The sequence below is a fragment of the Tenrec ecaudatus genome, chromosome 9, assembly GCF_050624435.1.
Source record: "Tenrec ecaudatus isolate mTenEca1 chromosome 9, mTenEca1.hap1, whole genome shotgun sequence".
NCBI classification, from domain to species: domain Eukaryota; kingdom Metazoa; phylum Chordata; class Mammalia; order Afrosoricida; family Tenrecidae; genus Tenrec; species Tenrec ecaudatus.
Window position 1 is genome coordinate 53,288,067 of NC_134538.1, and position 21,157 is coordinate 53,309,223.

Below are 21,157 nucleotides of genomic sequence, written 5' to 3' on the forward strand. Positions count from 1 at the left end.
CCCGAGGAGAGCTGACCCAAGACTTCCTGCTGTTTGAACAGGGAAGGAGGACATTTGCCACCAAAGAGCAGTATAGACAGCCTCCAATCCTTGCCTCACTTCGACCTTGCCTGCTAGATCCCATGGCAACCAAGGTCCCTCTCGCATAATTACCTTTATATTCATGATCCTTTTTCAGCAACCCAGAAATTGTCAGCCCCTCCTTGCATGAGGACAGCAAGGCAGTGGTTTGGGCTTCGTCTGCGTGTTCAGTATAACACTAAACGAAGGATTTGTAAATAATGAAATCCAATCATTGCCATTTTTGCCTGCAGCCTGGAATTGTGTCGCCATTTAAACGAGTATTCCTAAAAGGTGAAAAAAGTAGAGATAAGAAAGCCCATGAGAAGGTGACAGAGAGGCGCCCTCTGCATACTGTGGTGCTGTCATTGCCCGACCGAGTCGAACCAGACATACTGCTGAACGACTATATTGAAAAAGAAGTAAAGGTAAGTTGTCACAGGCAGCATGAAGTGACTGCCAAACTGAAGGGGAAAAAGAGATAATGCCTTTTATCCACCAGATGCTTTGAAGTCTAAGTAGCTTACCACCGTTATTCTTTTAAAGTCTCTACCATGTGTTCAGACGTGTGCTGCCGTACCCAAAGTGGCTCCTACACGGGGAGAAACACGCAGGGTAACTTCTCCTTTGCAGAGTAGAAGTGATTTGACCAAGGTTCTGGAGCTGTGAGTGCCACAACTTAGAATACAGATGTCCTGAATTCATTGTTTCTGACGTCTGTGCCCAGAAGACTTGTGGTCAACCCTGACATAAAATGCATGTGTTCCTTCTTATTCCTTTCCCAAACACATGAAAATTAAGTCAGTGAGTAAAGCCACAAGGTCAGAACACATAGGAAGAAGAGAACAGTCGATGAGTGACGCTTGTAAGCTTGGAAGAAGGCAACAGATGACCATGAAATAGCCGAGTTAAAGTGAAAAAACAGACCAGAGTGTCTTCAGAGGTTGGCTCAAGATAGAGGTATGGGGCTACTTGAAAATTTGTGTAGAGTATGCCCACTCTCACTTGGCACGATCAGATAATTAACTTTTAGGAAGTCTTCTCCATAGAGAAATTGAACTAGGAAGGCCAGGACTTGGGTAATGAAACACAAAAGAGAGTGGGGCGGAGACCCAGATTGAAAACCAGGGCGTTAAGTCAAAGCCTGATACAGCATAGTGAGAACCCCAGTCTTTTCTCTGTCAAGTGTCCAGAGGGCCTACAGCTAAGCTTTTACCTAAGAGGATCCTTGGAAGAACCCTTTCAGGGGGGATCTGAAAATTCTCATAGAAGAACTTCCTAGATACTGACACTTGGGCAATTATTTCATAATCTACCTAAATCAGTGTATCTCCAAAGGGATAATGTGACTCCCTGGGGGGCATTGGAACATTCCAAGAAGACTACAAAAGCAGATACCTACATGTTATCTTGGATTATTATGGGCTGTAATACAGGACTTTAATTCCCAGGGGCCACTGAGTAAGTTTTATTTTGAGAAGAGGGCAGTAGGTCAAGTAAGTTTTGGGAACCTTTTACCTAAAGAAAGCCCAACACTTGTTTACCGTCATCAATGCAGCGAGCTCCTTATGCAGCCAAGAATGAGCACACACTTAATAAAAACTTGTAACAAAAAAGTTCAAGACAAACAGTAAGTAAGCATGAATGAAACACCAACAAAGCAGACAGTAAGGGGACACTCTACTTCAAATTTATATCATGTTCTCAGACACATAAGAGAAATTGTAAAACAACAGGATTCTACTTTTAAGTAAAGGAAACATGGGAAGAGCTTTTGGAACATATGATATGTCTTTAAAAATTCAATAGAGAGGTTGAAAGATAAACTGAAGAAAAAGCTCCCATACAGGATAACTAAAACACAGGAATCAGTAAACAAAGGTTAGCGGGTGTGTGTGGGAGTGGGCGTGGGGGGGGGGGGATGGATTAATCTCGAAGGTTCAACATCTGACTCTTGAGCAGAAGGACATTGGTAATATGGTAAGCATAGCTGCCTTCCTAGAAGAAACAACGAGGAATGAGGCGGAAATTGTGAGGTCATTCCTGCAAGGACAGTTGTAGCATTGATTAAAGGACATAACCCTCCTAACGGAAAGGATCTCCATGCAATGACGAGAAAGGTCTCGTTGAATGTTCATGAACCCCTTCTAAGGAAGTTGCTGAAGGATTTGCTTCATCAAAACATGAGGGGAAAAAAAAAAAAAGAAAAAGAGGACGAAAGGTGGAATTCAAAGTCTAGGGGAAACATTAGTCTCAAGATGGCAGAGAAAGGAAGTTATAGGTCAAGAATTTGAAAGGAATGGGTCTAAAAAGCAACCCAATCAAGTTGGCTCTGGGTGAGGGAAATACGTTTTATTTTTTAGGGTAGAAAAATATATTGAATACAAAACTGGTTCCTATTTGCCTAGCCCAGCAGAGCAGTGTATGTCAGAAATAGGAGGAGGAGATAAATGTGTGGCTAAGTTCCCTTCGTGAACAACTATCTCCTGTTTGTGTCATGCATCCCGATGAATCGGTTGGTGCCAGCAACCATTACTGAATATGCTAGTCTCAGACTCTGTAGAAGAGTACTGATTAGAAGGAGAGGAGCGAGACAGGAGTTCACATGCTTATGGAACCCAGCTTTCCTCCAGCCTTGGAGGCTGTGTGACCAACTGAAGCGGTTGCCCTGAGATCATCTCTAAAATTTACATACATTTTAAAAACCTACTCTCTTGGAACAAAGCAGTATAGTTTAACTAGGAAAGAGTATCTTGAGCATTGTTTTCCTTTAAGACCTGTTTACAAGGAGGGCTTCATTGAGTTTGGGGAAAACTACTCTGCGAAGGATACAGTAGAAGGTCCTGAATAGAGCTGGGTGCAGCGGAAAGGAAGAAAAGGGAAGTGGGACAGAACTCAGAAATGAATAAGAGAGACCAGGCTTCAGATAGAGGCTAGTGGGACCCCTTAGTCACTCAGGTCTGGAACTGAGCTCGCCTCTGTGGTAGAATAATTAACCATTTGAAATCAAAGGACAGTGTTTGCCAAGTGACAAATCCAGAGGGTTAGAAAAGAAGTGGAGACACATGAAACACAGGGAGAAAGCTGTCGGTGATGGTACATGGAGGGATGCAGTGGGTGAGTGGCAACAGAATGCATACGGACTGTTGAATGAATACCGACGGTCTGCTCCGAAACCTTCACCTAATTCACGGTAAAAAGCTAAAAAAAAAAAAAAGCTTCATAGAAATATTCTATGATCTTGAAGGTTTATTTTTCCATGCACGTGTATATATGCGATCACATTGGCAGTAGCACTTTGAAAGATAAGTCAGGGACCTTGGAGGGCAGTGAATGTGTGTGATGGGGAAGAAGCACTGAGAAAACGAAGGCGGGAATACTTATACAACTCAACGACTATCAACAGTGTTGCTGACTTGGACATGCACAACTATTGCATTAGTGCATGTTTTGCTGCAGATTTTCTCAACAAAATTAAACCCCAAAAATTACGCATATGTTTTAAAGACATACACAATGAGATACCACTTCACTGTGTCGGTGAGGGTGCAGATAAATATTGTTGCTGTGAATTGCAGTTTGGTAGTTTCTCAATGAGTTAAATGTAGACTTATATACCCACCAGAAAACTCACTGCCTTCAAGTTGATTCTCACAGCGACCCACCTTCCAAAAGACCAAACTCGCTGTCACTGGTCAATTCTGACCCCGAGGGACCCCCTAGGACAGGGTAGCCTAGCCCTGTTGCCTTTCCGAGACTGTGACTCTTTACGAGCGTAGACAGCTCCGTCTTTCTCCCTAGTGACACTTGAGACCTGACAATTCTGCTGATTTTCAAGAGACTTGAAGACTATGACTCCGGCAGGTGTACACTAGTGTCCATTCCAGCACGATTTACACAGCCCAAAAGGTGGAAACAACGTTCATGTCCATTGAAGGATAAATGGATTTTTAATATATGATACACACTGGGGTGGAGGGAGGAGGGAGAAATGGAACAAATTTTAATACTTAGCCAGAAAGAGGAATGAAGTTCGAATACATGCTATAACATGGATAAACCTTGGAAGTAGTATGCTGAGTGAAATAAGTCAACCCAAATGCACAAATGTTGCATGCGATAAAGAGCAAAATAGGAGCAAGGGTTTCATCCCTGCCGGGGGTTTCCCCCTGAACGTCAATGAAGCAATCTGTTGCCTCCTCACTGAAGGAATACCCGAACGTCCTGAGCAGAACTTTCCCACTGCCCAGGCCCCTCGCCCCCGTTCCTGTGGTTGCCAGTGTAGACCACATAGGGAACAAGAGAATGACATTTAGGCTTTTCTACCCCGCTTCAGCCAGGGAGGTATCAATGAGGGTTCACTGGTTAGCTTGAACGCCCATCTTGCTTAGCAGTAAAGACACTAACGCCAGTGTCATTCAGAAGCCAAAGGTGGAATCCGACCTTCTACTGCGACCTCATAGTATCAGGTAGCTGCCCATCCTCATTCTCCTGTAAGATTAGAGCAAAAAATCTAGCATTGTGTCACAAAAGGCCAAAAGAGAGGAGAAAGAGGATGGGGCAGGAAAAATATTAGAAGACATAATGCCTCTGAACATCCCTAATTTGCCAGAAGAGAAACTTTTGGAGATTTAGGAAGTGAGCAAACTCCAAAGAGGATAAATACAAAGAATTGACACCAAGACATATAGTAAAATTCCTGAAAAGCAAAGACAGAAAAATTGAAAGTGGCAAAGAAAAATTACATCGTGCTTACAGGGGGAAAGGAATTTGAATGACAGCAGATTCTCAACAGAAACCGTGCAGATCAAGAATAAGTGGCATAGTGTTTTATGGAGTGCTGAAAGCCCCTGTAAATATTAAAAGATGATAAACTAATACAACAAAACATTAGCAAATAACATCCAGCAATTTATAAAAAAGAATTGCACCCTATGATCAAGTAGAGTTTATTCAAAAAAATGTAAGGTGGGTTCAATATTTGATATTCAAGAAAATAGAAGTCACATGATCATATATCAGTGGAAAAAGATGAAATTCACTCAATCATGACAAAAGCTTCTAAAAACAGGAATTGGAAACGCCTTCAACCTGACAAAGATCATCAATTAAAATATACAGCATATATTATCCTTATTAGTAAAGAACTGAGTATTATTTCTTAAGATTGAGAACAAGGCAAGGATGTTGGCTCTCTTTGATCTTATTCATTATATCGTGAGGAGCTCTAGCCAGTGTGATAAATCAAGGGAGGAAAATAAGGCATACATTTTCAGAAAGGAAGAAATTAAACTTTCCTTATTTGCAGATAGAATGGCTATTTATGTAGAGATTCCCCAGAATTGACAAGAAAATCCTCATGGTATAAGTGAGTTTAACAAAATTATAGGATATAAGATAAATATACAAAAGCAAATTTAAATTCTATACTAGAAATAAATACACAGACACCAAATTTGAAATGCAATACAGTTGCTTTTTTTCCCTTTCTTTTAGGGAAGAAAAAATATCATAAAATGTGTACAGGATTTATGTCTTTTTGAAAAACATGAAACACTGATGAAAGAAATAAAAAACACCTAAATACAAGGAGAGATACACTGTGTACATTTGTTGGAAGACTCATAGTAAAGATGTCAGTTTTCCTCACAATAGTATATGGGTCTGATGCAATTCCTATGAATATCCTAGCAAGATATTTTTGTAGATATATACAAGATTATTTCAAAAGGCAAAGAAAGTAGACCAGTTTTGAAAGACAAATACACAACTACCATAAAACTCACACATGTATTCCCAGGCATTTATTGCAGAGGAAGTAAGACTTAGTCACACTAAACCATGAATATGAATGCCTCTAGCAGTTTTATTTGTAATGGCCCAAATCTAGAAGCAATGCAGATGTCCTCAACAGGTGACTGGTAAGACAGTGTGTGATACATACATACCCAGCAATAGAAAAGGAGTGAGATACTAATACATGTGATAACTAGTGAGAACTCTCAAAGAATTATATCCTGTGGCCATACTATATGATTCCCTTCATAAACTATTTTTGAAATGACAAAAATTACAGACATGGAGAATAGATTAGTGACATGCTGGGAGTTGAGAAGATCTGGTGGAAGGAATTCTGTATCTTAACTGTTGATGTCAATATCATGCTTGTGATGCTGTGCTAAAGTGTTGCAAGCTGTTACTGTGAATAGCACGATAAAGACTGCAATAATCTATATTTTCTTTAAATTGTATATGAATTTAGAAGGTTCTTAGAAGAAAGTTTAGTTTAAAAAAATCTCGTTAAAGGGGGAACCCGTCACAAAATTGGATATATAACCCTCCACCCCCAGGGTACAAATGACAGAAATGTGGTGGAGACAACAGACAATGTAAGATACAAAATATTAATAACAATATATGTATTCAATGTATTCAACAATAACAATATATGGGAGGGTGGGGAAAGGAGGGAAAAAATTAGAGGAGCTTATACCCAGAGTTCAAGTAGAAAATTATTTGGAAATGATTATGGCAACATCTATATAAATATGCTTGATACAATTGATGTATGGAATGTTTTAAGAGTCCCCAGTGAAATGATTTTTTTTTAAAAGGAAAGTTCAGAGATAGTACCAGAATAGTGATATTCATCTTGAAAGATGGGGGCAAGAGTGCCATGCTCTCGTGGCTGGAGCAGAGAGTGGGAGACCATGTCCGCTGCTGCAGCCAGACCCCAAACCAGGCCTTCCCTGCCACTGGCCTCGTGGTTCTTGGCGAGTGCATGTAGCTGCCGTCCGTGAACTATAGCACCACCCCAGGAGGTACCAGGATCATTTATGACCGGAAATTCTTAATGGAGTGTCGGAACTCACCTGTGGCCAAAGCACCTCTCCGGTACCGGCCCACTATCCCTGGCATCACCAGCCCTGCCAGTGAGGAGACCCCCCCCCCATGGAAGCCGGGCGGAGCCTCCCACGGAAAAGTCCAGAAAACAACCAACCAGCAGGTGGTGAAGAGTCCCAGTTTGAGATGGACATTTAAGGGACCAGCCATTGGAGTGAGCAATGCCTCAGGCCCTTCTTGAGGGGCCCCTGTTGGGAGAAGACTCACACTAGCCAGGTCTAGTGAACTGTTAACACCCTGGCTGGCATGGGTGTGTGGGGTCAGCTGACTGGCCCTTTTCCCCGTCTGTCAGCAGCAGCAGATACCTCCAGGTACCTCTGGATGCAGGAGTTGCCCCGCCAAGGGAGTGACCCTCAGGCACACCCCTCAGCCGAGGGACTGGAAGTGGACACGGAGGAGCCTTTCTGATGCTGGTCAGCTCTTGCAGCCCATCCTCTGGGCACGCTCCTCCTTTAGGTTGGTGTGCCCTGGGAAAGCATGCCGCCCTCTCCCTCCCCCAGAGAGGAAATAAAAGCCATCTTCATTCCTGGGGCCAAAAAGATGAAAAAAGAAATTCCAAGTTTTACATAAGAAATTGTGTTTACAGTATGCTACTTGAGTACGATTTTGAGTGTGACTCTCCTGAATTTCAAGAACATCTCAAGAACAGATTTGACCCATTGAGCACTGATGACAGAGCCGATCAGCTGTGAGAGGACAACAGCAAGGACTTCATTCATGAAGACAGCACAAAGTCACCAAAAAAGACAAGAAACAATCAGAAGAGACCCTGAAACTTGCTCTTAATCATAGAGTAGCTAAAGCAAATGGGGGAAAAAAATGAAGTCAAAAGAGCTGAATAAAAATTTCCAAAGGTCAGCTTGAGAAGATAAAGTAAAATAATGAAATGTGCAAAGACCTAGCATTTGAAAACTAAAAAGGAAGAATACACTCAGCATGAAAGAACTCAAACATTTCAAGCTTTGTGTTGAAATATTGAAAGGGTCTATGGACGAAAATTTGAAAGATGCATGAAGCATCAAAGGAAGGTGGAAACAATACAATCATTGTACCAAAAAGAAGTAGTCCCCAGTCCACCATTTTGGGAGGCACCATATGAGCAAGGGCCAATGGAGTTGAAGGAAGAAGGCCAAGCTGCACTGAAGAGGCTCCATGAATTGGTGAACACCTGTTGAAATGTTTCAACAAGCTGATGAAACACTGGAAAAACTTGTCTATGCTAGGAAATTTAGAAGACAGTTACTTGGCCAACTGATTGGAATAGATCCATATTTGTACCCATTCCAAAGAAAGGTGACCCAACAGAATGCTCAAATTATAGAACAATCTTATTAATATCACATGCAAGTAAACTTTGCTGAAGATCATCCAACAATGGCTGCAGCACTACATTAACAGGAAGCTGCCAGAGGTTCAGGCCGATATCATTGGAAGAAGGAATATCATTGCCGATGTGAGCTGGGTCTTGGCTGAAAGCAGAGAATATCAGAAAGATGCTTACTTGTCTTTTATTGACTATGCATTCTACCACGTGGATCCTAACAAACTTTGGGTAACCTTGAGAAGAATGAAAATTCCAGAACGCTTGTGTTCATGTGGAATCTGTACCTGGACCAAGAGGCAGTTGTGCTAAAGGAACAAGGGAACACTGCATGGGTTAAAAATCAGGAAACGGGCTATATCCTGTCACCATACTTATTCAACCTGTATGCTAGGCAAATCATCAGAGAAGCTGTATTATATGAAGAATGCAGCAGCAGGATTGGATGAAGGCTTATTATAACTTGTGCTATGCAGATGACACAACCTTGCTTCCTGAAAGTGAGGCAGACTTGAAGCACTTGCTGATGAAGATCCAGATTTGCAACTCAGTGTGAAGAAGACCAAAATCCTCACAACTGGACCAATAGATAACAGGATAAATGGAGAAAAGATTGAAGTTGGCAAGGATTTTTCCTTGCTTGGATGTACAATCATTGCTCTTGGAAGCAGCAGTCAAGAGATCAAAAGATGCATTGTCTTATGTAAATCAGCTGCACAAGACCTCTTGAGACTATTGAAAACCAAAGATGTTATTTTAAGGACTAAGGTGGGCCTGCATCAAGCCATGGAACTTTGTATTGTCTCATATATATGTGAAAGTTGAACATTGAACAGCATTGAAGATCAGGGGTGACTCAAAGTCTGAATTGAGGTGCTGGAGAAGAATATTGAAAGACCATGGACTGTCAAAAGGATAAATCTGTCTGTCTGAAAACAAGTAAAGCCAGAGTGCTCCTTAGAGGCAAGGATGATGAGACTTTGTCCCACTTGCTTTGGACATGTTGCCAGGAGACCAGCTCCTACAAGGACACCAGGTTTGGTGAAGCAGAGGGGCAGCAAAAAAGAGGAACGTCCTCAAGGAAGTGGGTTGACACAGGGACTGCAACAATGGGCTCACGCATGGGCACAGTGTGAGGCTATCTGCAGGATCAGGCACAGTCGTGGGTCAGAACTGACTCAGTGGCACCTCACAGCAACAATTGACTTAGGAAAATTAGAATTTATCCAAATTGAAATGGAACACATAAAGTTCAGTATCTTAAGCATTGGTGAGTTGCAATGGACTGGCATTGGCCGTTTTGCATTGGACAATTGGATATAATACTATGCCAGGAATGACATATTCAAGAGGAATGGTGTTGTACCCATAATTAACAAGAACATTTCAAGATGTCTTGAAGTACAAAGCTGTCTGTGATTGAATAATATCAATATACCTACAAAAAAGTCCAGTTGATACAAGAGTTAATACATTTTGATGAAGAAATTGAAGAATTCTGTTAATTTTTCAATCTGATATTGATTAAACATGGAATCAGGATGTATTGATAATTAATTGGCAATTGACATGGGGGGGGTGGAAACAAAGGAAAGAACAGTAATTGAAAAATATGGCGTTGGCAATAGAAATGAAGCTAGAAAGCCTGTGATTGATTTTGCAAGACCAACGACTTCATTACAAATGCCTTTTTAACAACATAAATGGCAAATATATTAGTGGACTTCAGATGGAATACACAGGAATCAAATTGATTATGTTTGTAGGAAGAGACAGTAGAGAAGCTTGATATCATAAGCCAAAACAAGGCCAAGAACTGACTATGGAACAAATCAGCGATTGTTCATATGCAAATTCAAACTGAACCCGGAGAAAATTAAAGCAAGTCCAGGAGATCCAAAATACAACCTTGAATGTACTATACTTTAGAAAGTATATCAAGAAGACATCTGACATATTAAACACTAATGACCTGGAGATCTGTTGGGCGTGAGTCATCATGTAGGACTGTGTCTTTACATCACATATAAAGAAAGCACAAGAATATTAATACAAAAGGAAAGAAAGAAAAGGCCAGAGTAGCTGTCAGCAGATACTCTGAAATTGCGCTTGAACATCGAGTAGCTAAAGCAAATGGCAGAACTAATGAAGTAATAGAGTGGAACAAGACATTTCCAAGGGGGGCTCTAGAAGACAAAGAGGGGCATTATAGTGAAATGTGCAAAAACTTGAAATTAAGAAGCCAAAAAAAGAACACTCCCAGTATATCTCAAGCTGGAAGAAATGAGGGAAAAAGTCAAGCCTCTAATTTCTATACGAAATGATTTTAGTGGAAAAAAACAAAGCTCCAGAAATTGATGGAATATCAGCAGAAATATTTCAACAAGCTGGTGAAGCCCTGGAATCACTCAGTTATCTAAGAAATGTGGGAGCTAGATCCCTGACTGGCTGACTGGAAAAGATCCTTGTTTGTGCCCATTCCAACGATGACTCAACAGAATACAGACATTACCGAATAATATCATTAACACTAAGGATCCCCAGGAGTCGGGGTTGGTTATGTGGTGGGCTATTCAAAATTAGCACCTGTTCCACACAAAAAAGATGAGGCTTTCTGCTCCTATAAAGCTCTACAGCCTTGGATACCCAGACGGTCAGTTCTACTCTATCCGATGAATCACAATTACTCATTGGCAGTGAGTTTTGGGTTATCATTATTTCATGCAAATAAAATATTGCTGAAGATAATTCAACAATGGATCCAGTAGTACATTAATAGAAAATAGTCAGAAATTCAAGTTGGATTCAGAAGAGGATGTAACATGAGAGATATCATTGGTAATGTCAAATGGATGGATATTAGCTGAAAGCAGAGGACACCAGAAAGATGCTTACCTGTGTTTTGTGGACTGTGCAAAGGGATTTAACTCAGGATCACAACAAACTACGAATAGCATTGCAAAAAAATGGGAATTCTAGAACACTTCACTGTGTTCATGACGAACCTGTTTATAGACAGTTGTACCCTGTCCTATAGGGCCACAACTCAGTGGCAGTGAATTTGATGTATAAATTTTAATATTCATTTTATAGAAGAAACAAGACTTAGAAGTGATTGCCTCTGGGAAATGGCTTACCATTTAAAAAAATACACGTTTGGGGACTATTTGTTTCTTGTTATACACTATTGGGGACTTTGTCTCTTTCAACCGTATATATTTATTACTTTGATAAAATAATGATAAAACTCACCAGCAGTAAGAAAATATTTGATTCCACATTCTTCAGTGTGGCTCTTTATGGAATTTTTGATGTTTAGAATGCACATTTATAAAATAAATTGCAGAGGACATTAGTAGAACCTATTTTCTGAGTCTCCACAGTATTCAGCAGCACTTTTAACATACGAAGTAAAATTTTCTCTTTCAACCTTCATAATGTAGTTATTTTTCTTTCCATATATGCCATCACAAGCCAATGTTTTTGTCAGCAGTGCTCATTACACTGTACGGTTTGTATGGGTCACAGTGAGCATATAGGTGCTTATTGAATGTAGGAGTGGACATGCCCATCTTTAACTTGAACTTGGGCATTGGTAGGACGATTTAACCGAACCCAGAAATCATCTTGACTGAATTTTAATTTCTTTCATTTTATTTTATTGAAAAGTTGAATACATACTTTATGTACATGACACAAAATTCAAACAGTATCTTGGTGAAAAGACGTCCCTCTGCCCTAACTTTGAGTCATTCCGTTACTTCCAGTGATGCTTTAATCTCCTGACCCTGATAGCCCACCTGTCAGCATGGTATAGTGAGGTGCCATCTAGTCGCTCTGACCCGTAGTGACCTTTTACGCACAACACAATGAAACCCTGCTGGGTCCTGCGACATCTGCTAGTGGTTTGTGATCCTGTGGTGGCTTGTGTGTTGCTGTGATGCTGGAAGCTACGTCGCTGCTATTACAAATGTCAGCAGGGTCACCCAAAGTAAGCAGGTGTCAGCAGAGCTGCCAGACTCAGAACAGACAGCAGAGAAGGGCTTGACTGCCCACTTGGTAGGAAGTAGTTGCTGAAAACCTTATATGCAGAGCTTTTGCAAGCATATAGTACATGTCTGTTTTTGTTTTTCTTTACTTAAAAAATGTCTTTATGAAGATACAATATACACTGTTTGCTATTTACATTCAACAATATACAGTTCAATAGTAGGATGTACAAAGGTCTCTTCCATCTTAATGACTGCAAAGTATTCCATTACATAACTAATTTCCTTTAACTAGTTTTCTCTTTGTGTTTCCAATACTCTCACACCTGTTTTTTACTGTAAAACCATAAACACTGTCATCGAATTAATGCAGACTCACAGCTGACGCTATAGGACAGAGTAGAACTAACTGTCGCTTGAAGTTCCAAGATTGTACATCTGACAGGGGTAGAAAGCCCCGACTTTCTCCTGCTGAGTGACTGACTGATGGTTTACACTGTGGACCAAGGCTCCTTGTTGTCTGACTATAAATGCTCAGAAGTAGGCCTTCTCTGTCTAAACTTCTTTCCATTTTTAATTTGATCGACATTGTCAGATTGCTCAGAGATGATTTAGATCAATGCATACAATCAGCCAGTGGCAGGCGTTGCTCGGCATCTCCCAGTGCAGTTACTCATGGCAACCGCCCTCATCCTCATCCCATGGACCTTTGCCTGCATCAAACCACTCACAGTCTTTAGTTACTGTCAGAACAGTAACTTCTCTCTTTGCTTGTGTGCTTACTGGCATGAGGAACTCAGAAGGACCAGTGGGATCTGTAGTTTTTTAGTTCAGAGATCTCCTTCTGTCTTCCTTGGTAGGAGAAGTTTTACCTTTGTGACTTAGGCCCTCAGAAACCACAGAGCCTCAAGTTGAGGCCGGAAGCACAAGTTCCCCAAGTGGTTATGGGAGATCATCCATTCTACATCTCGGGATTTAACAATTAATGACTGCTGACTCAAGAACTTTAAGAGGCTTCTGAACATTCATGGAAAATGGAATGAGACCTCTTCTGGGGACACGCTGTAGAGGCATTCCAAATGGGTCAGCATCTGACCTACTGGCGTAGGCTAGCAAAACGAGGCTGTCGTGAACCCTTGGTGATAGAATTGCTTCCCTTTACACAGAGAAGGTTGGTAAAGCACCAACATCTGCATGTGGCAGGTGTGCAGGCCGACTTCATGCTGCGAGACCTCAAGTTCTCACGAGGGCGTCCCAAACAGAAATACCTGACAGTAGGGCCTGTGGTGGTCCCATGTGTACTGACTGTGTCCAAGATAGGAAAAGCATGCTTTCCTCACTGAGGAGCAGAAAATCCGTGTGAAAATGTTGAAGACGCAAGCAGAGTCAGACAGCTAAATAAATAAAATGCAGCCTTTTTGAATAATAAACTTTACGAAGTCCCCTCATTGCATCATGAAAATACTGCATATTTTCAGAATATCACCTTCAGGCTTGCAGGTCTTACACGATAGGGAGTTTAATAGTACTATTGAATTCTATGGTCATATGCCTGCCACTGTACATCCTTTACTACAGATGGGATTCAGTGCCCCGAGATAATACGTCACGTAGCGTGTCAGCATATAAAACACTCCATGAGCAGTGGTAGTGGTGCTGACTAAGACGTTATAGGCAGGAAAGACAAGCTCATATCTGGAGTACATGCCAGGATTGGGCAGAAATGTTTTCTCTTGCAAAGGGGAAGGACTCTCAATGTATTCAGCTTTTTCACTAGCTGGTTGGTCTCCTTAAGGAGTGAGTCCTTACTAGGGTTGCTGGGTTGGTTTTTGTTGCAGGTCTAGCATTCAGCAGTGTCTGTAATTTTGACAAGAGTTGGTCCCTGTTGCGTGGCCTCCCTCCTGGTCACCAGGATCACTCTGCTCACAAGTCAATCATATAAACTGGGACACACAGGTGACATCTACTGGTCAAGTCATCGATACCACCTGGTTGTTTGGTGCCCTTTCTGCAGGGTATGATTTCTGGTGAGCATTGAAATTTGTCCTCACACCTATATGTGTGAGAGATGTCTCTTCTCTAGACATCCTTATTCTTTTCCACTTTGCCCTTTCTATGCCTTGGACAACCAACTAAGCCTTCACTACTGCCATTTCTCTCGCCTCTGTAAGGAAAACTGCACTCCAGAGAGTATGAAATCTCCCGTTGCCCATTGGGAAGCTTCCCCTCACCATTTGTGAGGCCCTCCTACAAAGGGATTAAAGTCTTTCAGCTTGTCTACCCAGGTTCCCACTTGGCCTTTTCTACTTAAGTTCTAATCCTGCAGGTCAGAGACCAAATTGATGAGTCTGTAAACTGGTTAAGTATGTACGTTCCCATTACCTGTTCAGAAAGTGGGGAAATGACCAGCACTTGGATCTTGATTCAGTGGACACACTTTGAGGGAGGCCTGGGCCTGGACTCCATCTGTTACTTGACCTCTATAACTTACCCTCATGGGTCCTGGTGGGAGTTTTAGTCAGTATCTTTTCAGACCCTTCATCTAAAAATCTTCCTCAAAAGAATTCCCTCTTCCAAAGTACTTTCACCAAAGTAAATGACAGGAACTCCGTCTGGAAGGAACTGGAGAATGATTGTGTGTATATGAAGTAGCTTCAAAAAGTTTGTGGAAAAGTTGCATTAAAAAATAATGAAAAACTTTCAAGTGCCTTTTGAAGACCCCCCCTCATCTTGCTCCATTTTTATGGGACATGGCCTCTCTTTCAGTCACTGTTTCTGGGCCTGGGAAGTACTCCAGGTCTGGATACGATAAGGGCGCTCTTTCACTGGAGAAGCTGAGCTCGGCCTTCATCTGTTCATTAGAATCAACTGGTTTCTATATACTAAGCAGCACCCTTAGTGGTTCTCTTGCCCCTGGCAATGCCGTTGTCTTAGGATCCATCTCCAAAGATCTTGGTTCTTGCTGCCTATTGCAAGAACTATGCTCCTCCTGATCCTGGCAGTTGTTGCTGTTATCTGGGTCTTCCAGAATCCTTTTCTCCTCATTGCTACTGGGAACATTGTTCTTTAATAGTTTCTCCACTATCTCCTGTAGAGGTTCTCGGTGATGCTTATATCTGCCACTTTGTTTAGCACATTTCTTAATTGCCTTGGTAAATGGGGTGATGATTGAGCCTCCCAGGGAGCACTGTGAGCTGGTAGGTTTCCTTTCTTGTGTAGTAGCTCCAATCAGCATACCAGTTCTCCTGAGTCTTGATATTTTGTGTACAGAAGCTACTGCTTTTGTCACACTTCTAGGACCCTTAGGAACAGTCGGTTAGAACTGCCTCTGGAGTGCTTTGCAGGCTGTTGTATACTGTGTCCCAGAGAATGCCCTAATGTAGATAAGCACACTTTTACCTAGCTTGGTACCTCATCTCCCTTGATCCAGCATGCATTGCCAGGCATACCCTCCCATTTCTGCCAGCACATGTTATACGGATCTTGTGTCTTTGACATGTAGATCCTGTTTGCCTTTAGTAGGCCCAGCAGTTCCCCAATTGCCGACCGGTCTTTTAGCTGATAGGCAATATGTCCTGAGAAGAGCAAGCAATGTCTTATTTGAAGCCACCTTCTTCCAAGAAGTGGGATATGGACCATTTCTGCAGCCTGAGAGGGTTCAGAAAAATTTGAGGATTCAAAGGTCTCAAGTGTATCTACCTAGAAGTCTCTGATGGGAAATTCACCAGTCAGGGTCAGTAAGTAGACGTCATAGAGAAGCTGACTTGGACTCAATATGTGGGTAAGTAGAAAAAGATCTCTACTTTTGCTCTAGTTCATGCATGCGTGAGTGTATTCTCAACAGGACATATTTAGGCATGTCTTGTGATCAGTTGACAGGTGGAAGCACATTCTCGTAGTGTAGCACTTACTTATTAGAGTGCCTTCAGAAAATTCACTCAGAACAGGGCTTCGCAGCGAATCTGGGGGCCGGTGAAATTCAAGCAGAGAGGGCAGCTCAGAATGTTCCGGTGATGGACTCTTGAGACTGCAATGGGATAATATTTCCCAAAGGACACAGAAGTTTTAAGAAATGGAAAGCTGCATTGGTGAGGATAAGGCAAGGGAAATTAGATGGAAGCACTTTTATTTTCCCCCATTGCAATGTCCCTTTTTGGTTTCGGAAGGTACAAGGGTGATCCTCGTTGGGAAACCTTATTCTGTCTGTCCGATATCTGGGTTTTGCCCCTTCAGATGTCTTATTGTTCCTGGAGCTCAAAGAACATTTAAAAGGAACGTGACTTGGGTTCCTTGACTATGCCAAAAGTATTGTTTTGAAGCATATCAAAGAACGCAGAATTCTTTGGGGAAGGATTATAGTGACAATAACCATTTTAGAAGTGCTTAATACAGGTTTCTGTTCTTTTGTAGCAATACTTTCTGGCCTATCCTTACAAGGACTCTTGGTGGCATAGTTAAGCACCCTGCTTAAGTGTTGGGCTGCTACCTGCAAGGTGAGCAGTTTGAGCCCACCCCTCTCCCCAAAGGAGAAAGCGGAATCCTGACAGTAGCTTTTTGATGTTGATGTGGCCGAGGCCATCCTCACTCATGGGGACCCTTCATCCCACAGCGTTTTTAAGGCTGTAACATTTTGGAAGCAGATCCCCAGACCTGTCTTCTGAGGAGCCTGTGGGTGGGTTTGAACTGCTTGTCTTTTAACTAGTAGTTGAGTACTTAACCATTGTAACACCATTCTCAAGCCCACTTCCATGTCAAGTGTGATGCCTAATGAAATAGTGAGCACACCACCACTGGGTCTGTCTTAACATTGCACAATATCAGGACGATCCAGAGGTAGAATTAGTTGATGCCTGCTAGGACAGTCTGTGTATCATCTTTCCTCTAATTGAATCCTCCTTTCTCACTGTCACATCATACCCATCCAATCTGTGTGCACTAGTTTTTCGTATAGCACCCTGCACCCATTTATTAGCTCATGGGGCTGTGGGCTACTTACTGACCTTGCAGTATGAGAAGCTAGATGTTGGTTAACATCAGCCAGGGGTCACCCTTAAGAGACAGTATTGTCTGCCTCCTCAAAGGCAGCCATTGTAAGACCTAACCAGTCTGGAATTATAACAAACTTATCCGGAATTATAACAAACTTATTTGTTAGCATAAAGTTTTATTAATAATTATAAATATTTTACACCCAAACAAATCTCAACAGAGACTTCTTTATAGGATTGTGAACCAGAGTTTGTGACATGATTAGCCTGATTTTAGAGACAATAAAAGAGTCTGGAGGCCTGACAGCATCCTGAGATACAAGTTGGGCTGCTAACCCCAAAGTCAACAGTACAAAACTACCAATTGCTCCCTTAAAGATTTATAGCCTTGGGAATCTATAGTGGCGGTTCTGCTCTGTCCTGTAGGGTCACCATGAATTGGAAATGCCTTAATGGTAGTCATTGGCAGAGAGAGACAAAAAGCAAGGCAGGATATTGATGGTGAAATGTGCTGCACTTGGAGGCCAGGAAGGGATGGGTCCCAAGCAATTCGTTCAGTGTATGTAGAGACAATGCCAAAGGCTGCTCTTCCTTCAGCAAATCATTTAGGCACATAAGTCTCTGAGTGTTTCTTAATATCTTTTAGATGTAAAGAGCATGTGTTTATACTAGAAACTGGCAAGAATAGTGAAGATACAGGATATTGTTAGGTTCCATCAAGTTTGTTTCAACTTATCAGCCTTATGTACAGCAGAACCAAACGCTTCCTGCTCCTGTGACGTTCTCTCGATTGTTCTTACGGGTGAGCCAGTTGCCGCAGTCACCGTGTCAATCCATCTTGTGGAAGGCCTGCCTCTTTTTCACTGCCCCCCCACTTTATCAAGCATGCTGTCCTTTTCCAGGGACTGATCCTTTCTGATAACGTGTCTCACTGCCCTTGCCTCTAAGGAGCATTCTGGCTGTACTTCTTCCAGGACTGATTTGTTTGTTCTTTTGGCAGTTCATGGTACTTTCAATATTCTTCCCAGCACCACAATTCAAATGCTTCCATTCTTTTCCGGTCTTCCTTATTTACCGTCCAACTTTCACATGCATATGAGATAATTGAAAATACCATAGCCTGGATCAGGTGCACCTTAGTCCTCCTATCAACCTCCCTGCTTTTCAACTCTAAAGAGCTCTTATGCAGCGATGTACCCAATGCAGTGTGTCATTTGATCTCTTAACTGCTGCTTCCATGAGTATTGACTGTGAATCCAAGTGAAACACAATTCTTGACAACTCGATCCTTTCTGTTTTTCATGGTATTACCTACTGGTCTAGCTCTGAGGAATTGTGTATTCTTTACATTGAGTTTTAATACAGTACATTAATCAAAAACTTTAAAATTTTAGGAAATAAAATCATAGGGTCAAGCTGAAAATGAATATTGATAGCTAACATTTAGTTTACAGCAGGTAAGACCGAAAGGCCTGAACTAACAGCAGGTGTATGGCTACATTTGGATTGTTAACTGATGACAAGCTAGTAGTTTGATGTACTGTTTATTCTTAAGTTGCTCTAATTGTTGAGAGGAGGGAAGTTCTCAGTCTTCTAGTGATCTGAGAAACCCCTACACAGGCTTTTCTTATACTACTCCCACACCTCCCCCAACCCAGTCCCCCATTATCACTTTTCGGATTAAGTAAATATTTCCCTTGGAACTGCCCTGTACACGCTGATGATCTAAGCCCCACGTGCCACCATGTAGGCTTGCCAGGCAACAGTGGCACATGCACCTTTGATTTCATTCAGCAGCTCCACCCCCGGTACAAGGTATTTAAGGGCTGTAGTTATCTGTAATAGCTTAAATTGTTATTCCAGCTTTGTCATCGAACTAGTATGCTTACCCAGCCTAGGGTTGCTGAGCTCCCTCTGTAAAAGGGTGGTGATACCAACATGAGCTGTGGTGAGAATAATGTGTGGAGGGATGCAGGGCGCTCTTGGCATATGTCTGAGGGCAGGCATTCAGGTTATACTGTTTTCATTCATTTCTTTTCAGCACTAAGAATAGGTTCGATTTTACAAGATAATGATCAGACTCTTACTGTGAGAGAACTGAAAGCTTATTTCACAAAACTGGGTGAGGCAGAATATTTTTTTGAGGAGATAGTTCCTTAAAGTTGCAAAAACATGTGGATCTCTCTTCCTCTTGTCTTGACACTTCTGGTCTCCTTGACTCACAGAAAGGCCTTGCACACATTTCTTTCTAAATAGAGCAGTGGTTCTCCACCTTCCTAATGCCGCCACCCTTTAATACAGTTCATGTTGTGGTGACCCTCCCAACCATAAAATTATTTTCGTTGCTATTTCATAACTGTAATTTTGTTACTGTTAGGCGACCCCTGTGAAAGGGTCATTTGACACTCCCCCAAAGGGGTCGTGACCCACAGGTTGAGAACTGCTGAAATAGAGCATTAGCCTTCCCACGTGACCTTTGACAAAAAAATTGTCATGAAAATTGAAACCAGCAACTGCATATACAAGACATACAATAAAATGAAGCCAATAAAACCACATGTATCAATAATAACACTAAATGAATTGAATTTACCAGTTAACAAATGCTAACAGAATGGATACGAAAACACAAATTTCTAATACACTGCTTACAAGAAATGCACCTTCGACACATAGACTAAAAAAGAAAGGATGGGAAAATATGTATCAAGCCAACAGCAGTCAAAAGAAGACAAGCGTAACAATATTCAATGACTAAGTAGATATCAAAGTAAAAGACATAACAAGAGAAAATAGTTACTATAGAATCACGAAAGCTTTAATTGAACAAGAACGCATAACCATTATTAATGTATACATAACAAACGAAAGATCATCAAAATATTGATCTAATTCTTATTGAAATAAAGAGACAAATAGACCATAATATGATAATACTAGGAGACTACATCAAGCAAATATTGATCGACTCAAAAAAAATCAAAGATACAGAAGAACTAAACAATACAGTCAACTCGATCTCATAGACACATACAGAACACTTCACCCAACAAAAACACATTTCACATTTTTTCTAGTGCTTAAGGTACTTCAGAAGAGATCATATTTTAGGCCCTAAAGCAAGCATTGATAAATTAAAATAGAAACCATACTCCAAACCAATTTTTTTCAGATTGCATTGCCATAACTGGAAACCAGTCATGACAATTGACCTAAAAAAAAAAGTGCATAGAAATTGAACAACACCTTACTTGGAAGCCACCGAGTTATTGGAGAAATAACACAAAAGATTTCTTGAAACAAATGAGAATGGAAATAGAGCTAAATATTTGGACACAGCAAAAACAGTGCTAAGGAATGGAAAGATAATGAAATTTTTTCACAGACATTTTGGCACTCCCTCTTACATAGTACATTTGTTTGTATATATTCAATGTACATATATTACGGTTTGTAGGAAAATGGAATGAAAAGATAAGAAATATTTCCATAAACTTTTGAAGACCCCGTGTGTGTGTGTGTGTGTGTGAGTGTGTAGGCTTTAATGTTTATATATGTATATGCATTTACATTACATGTATGGTAATATTTTAAATAGATAAGAACTCAAATAGGAGAGCACAGATACTTTTAAAATATAACCCAACACCCTGCTGGGTTGGTTTTCTGAGTGTGAAGGTGTAAGACCCTAGTCTTGTGGAATATCTGTTAACTGTTACCATACACTTCATAAAGTTATGCTCTCCATCCTGATTAGTAGTGTTTGTGGAGTTTAAAGCTTTTAAATCACCATCTATGATACAACTTTGGGCTCTACTTACCATATATACTCGTATATGAGCTGAGTTTTTCAGCACATTTTTAATGCAGTTTTGTGGTAAAATTAGGTGCTTGGA

At 41.2% G+C, this 21,157-nt stretch overlaps 1 protein-coding gene and 1 pseudogene across 4 annotated transcripts in view; both read left to right on the forward strand.

The window, feature by feature from the left end:
- Positions 1-21,157, forward strand: part of CCM2 (CCM2 scaffold protein) — a 97,446-nt gene that overhangs the window by 55,879 nt on the left and 20,410 nt on the right. For 2 of the 4 annotated variants that reach the window (XM_075558121.1, XM_075558120.1), the window contains one exon: positions 315-488. The exons of the other annotated variants lie outside the window; for them this stretch is intronic. In XM_075558121.1, the coding sequence (XP_075414236.1) occupies positions 315-488 (174 nt within the window). The remainder of the gene's footprint in view (positions 1-314; positions 489-21,157) is intronic. 4 annotated transcript variants of the gene reach the window in all.
- On the forward strand, positions 6,737-7,101 carry LOC142456977 (eukaryotic translation initiation factor 4E-binding protein 1 pseudogene; annotated as a pseudogene).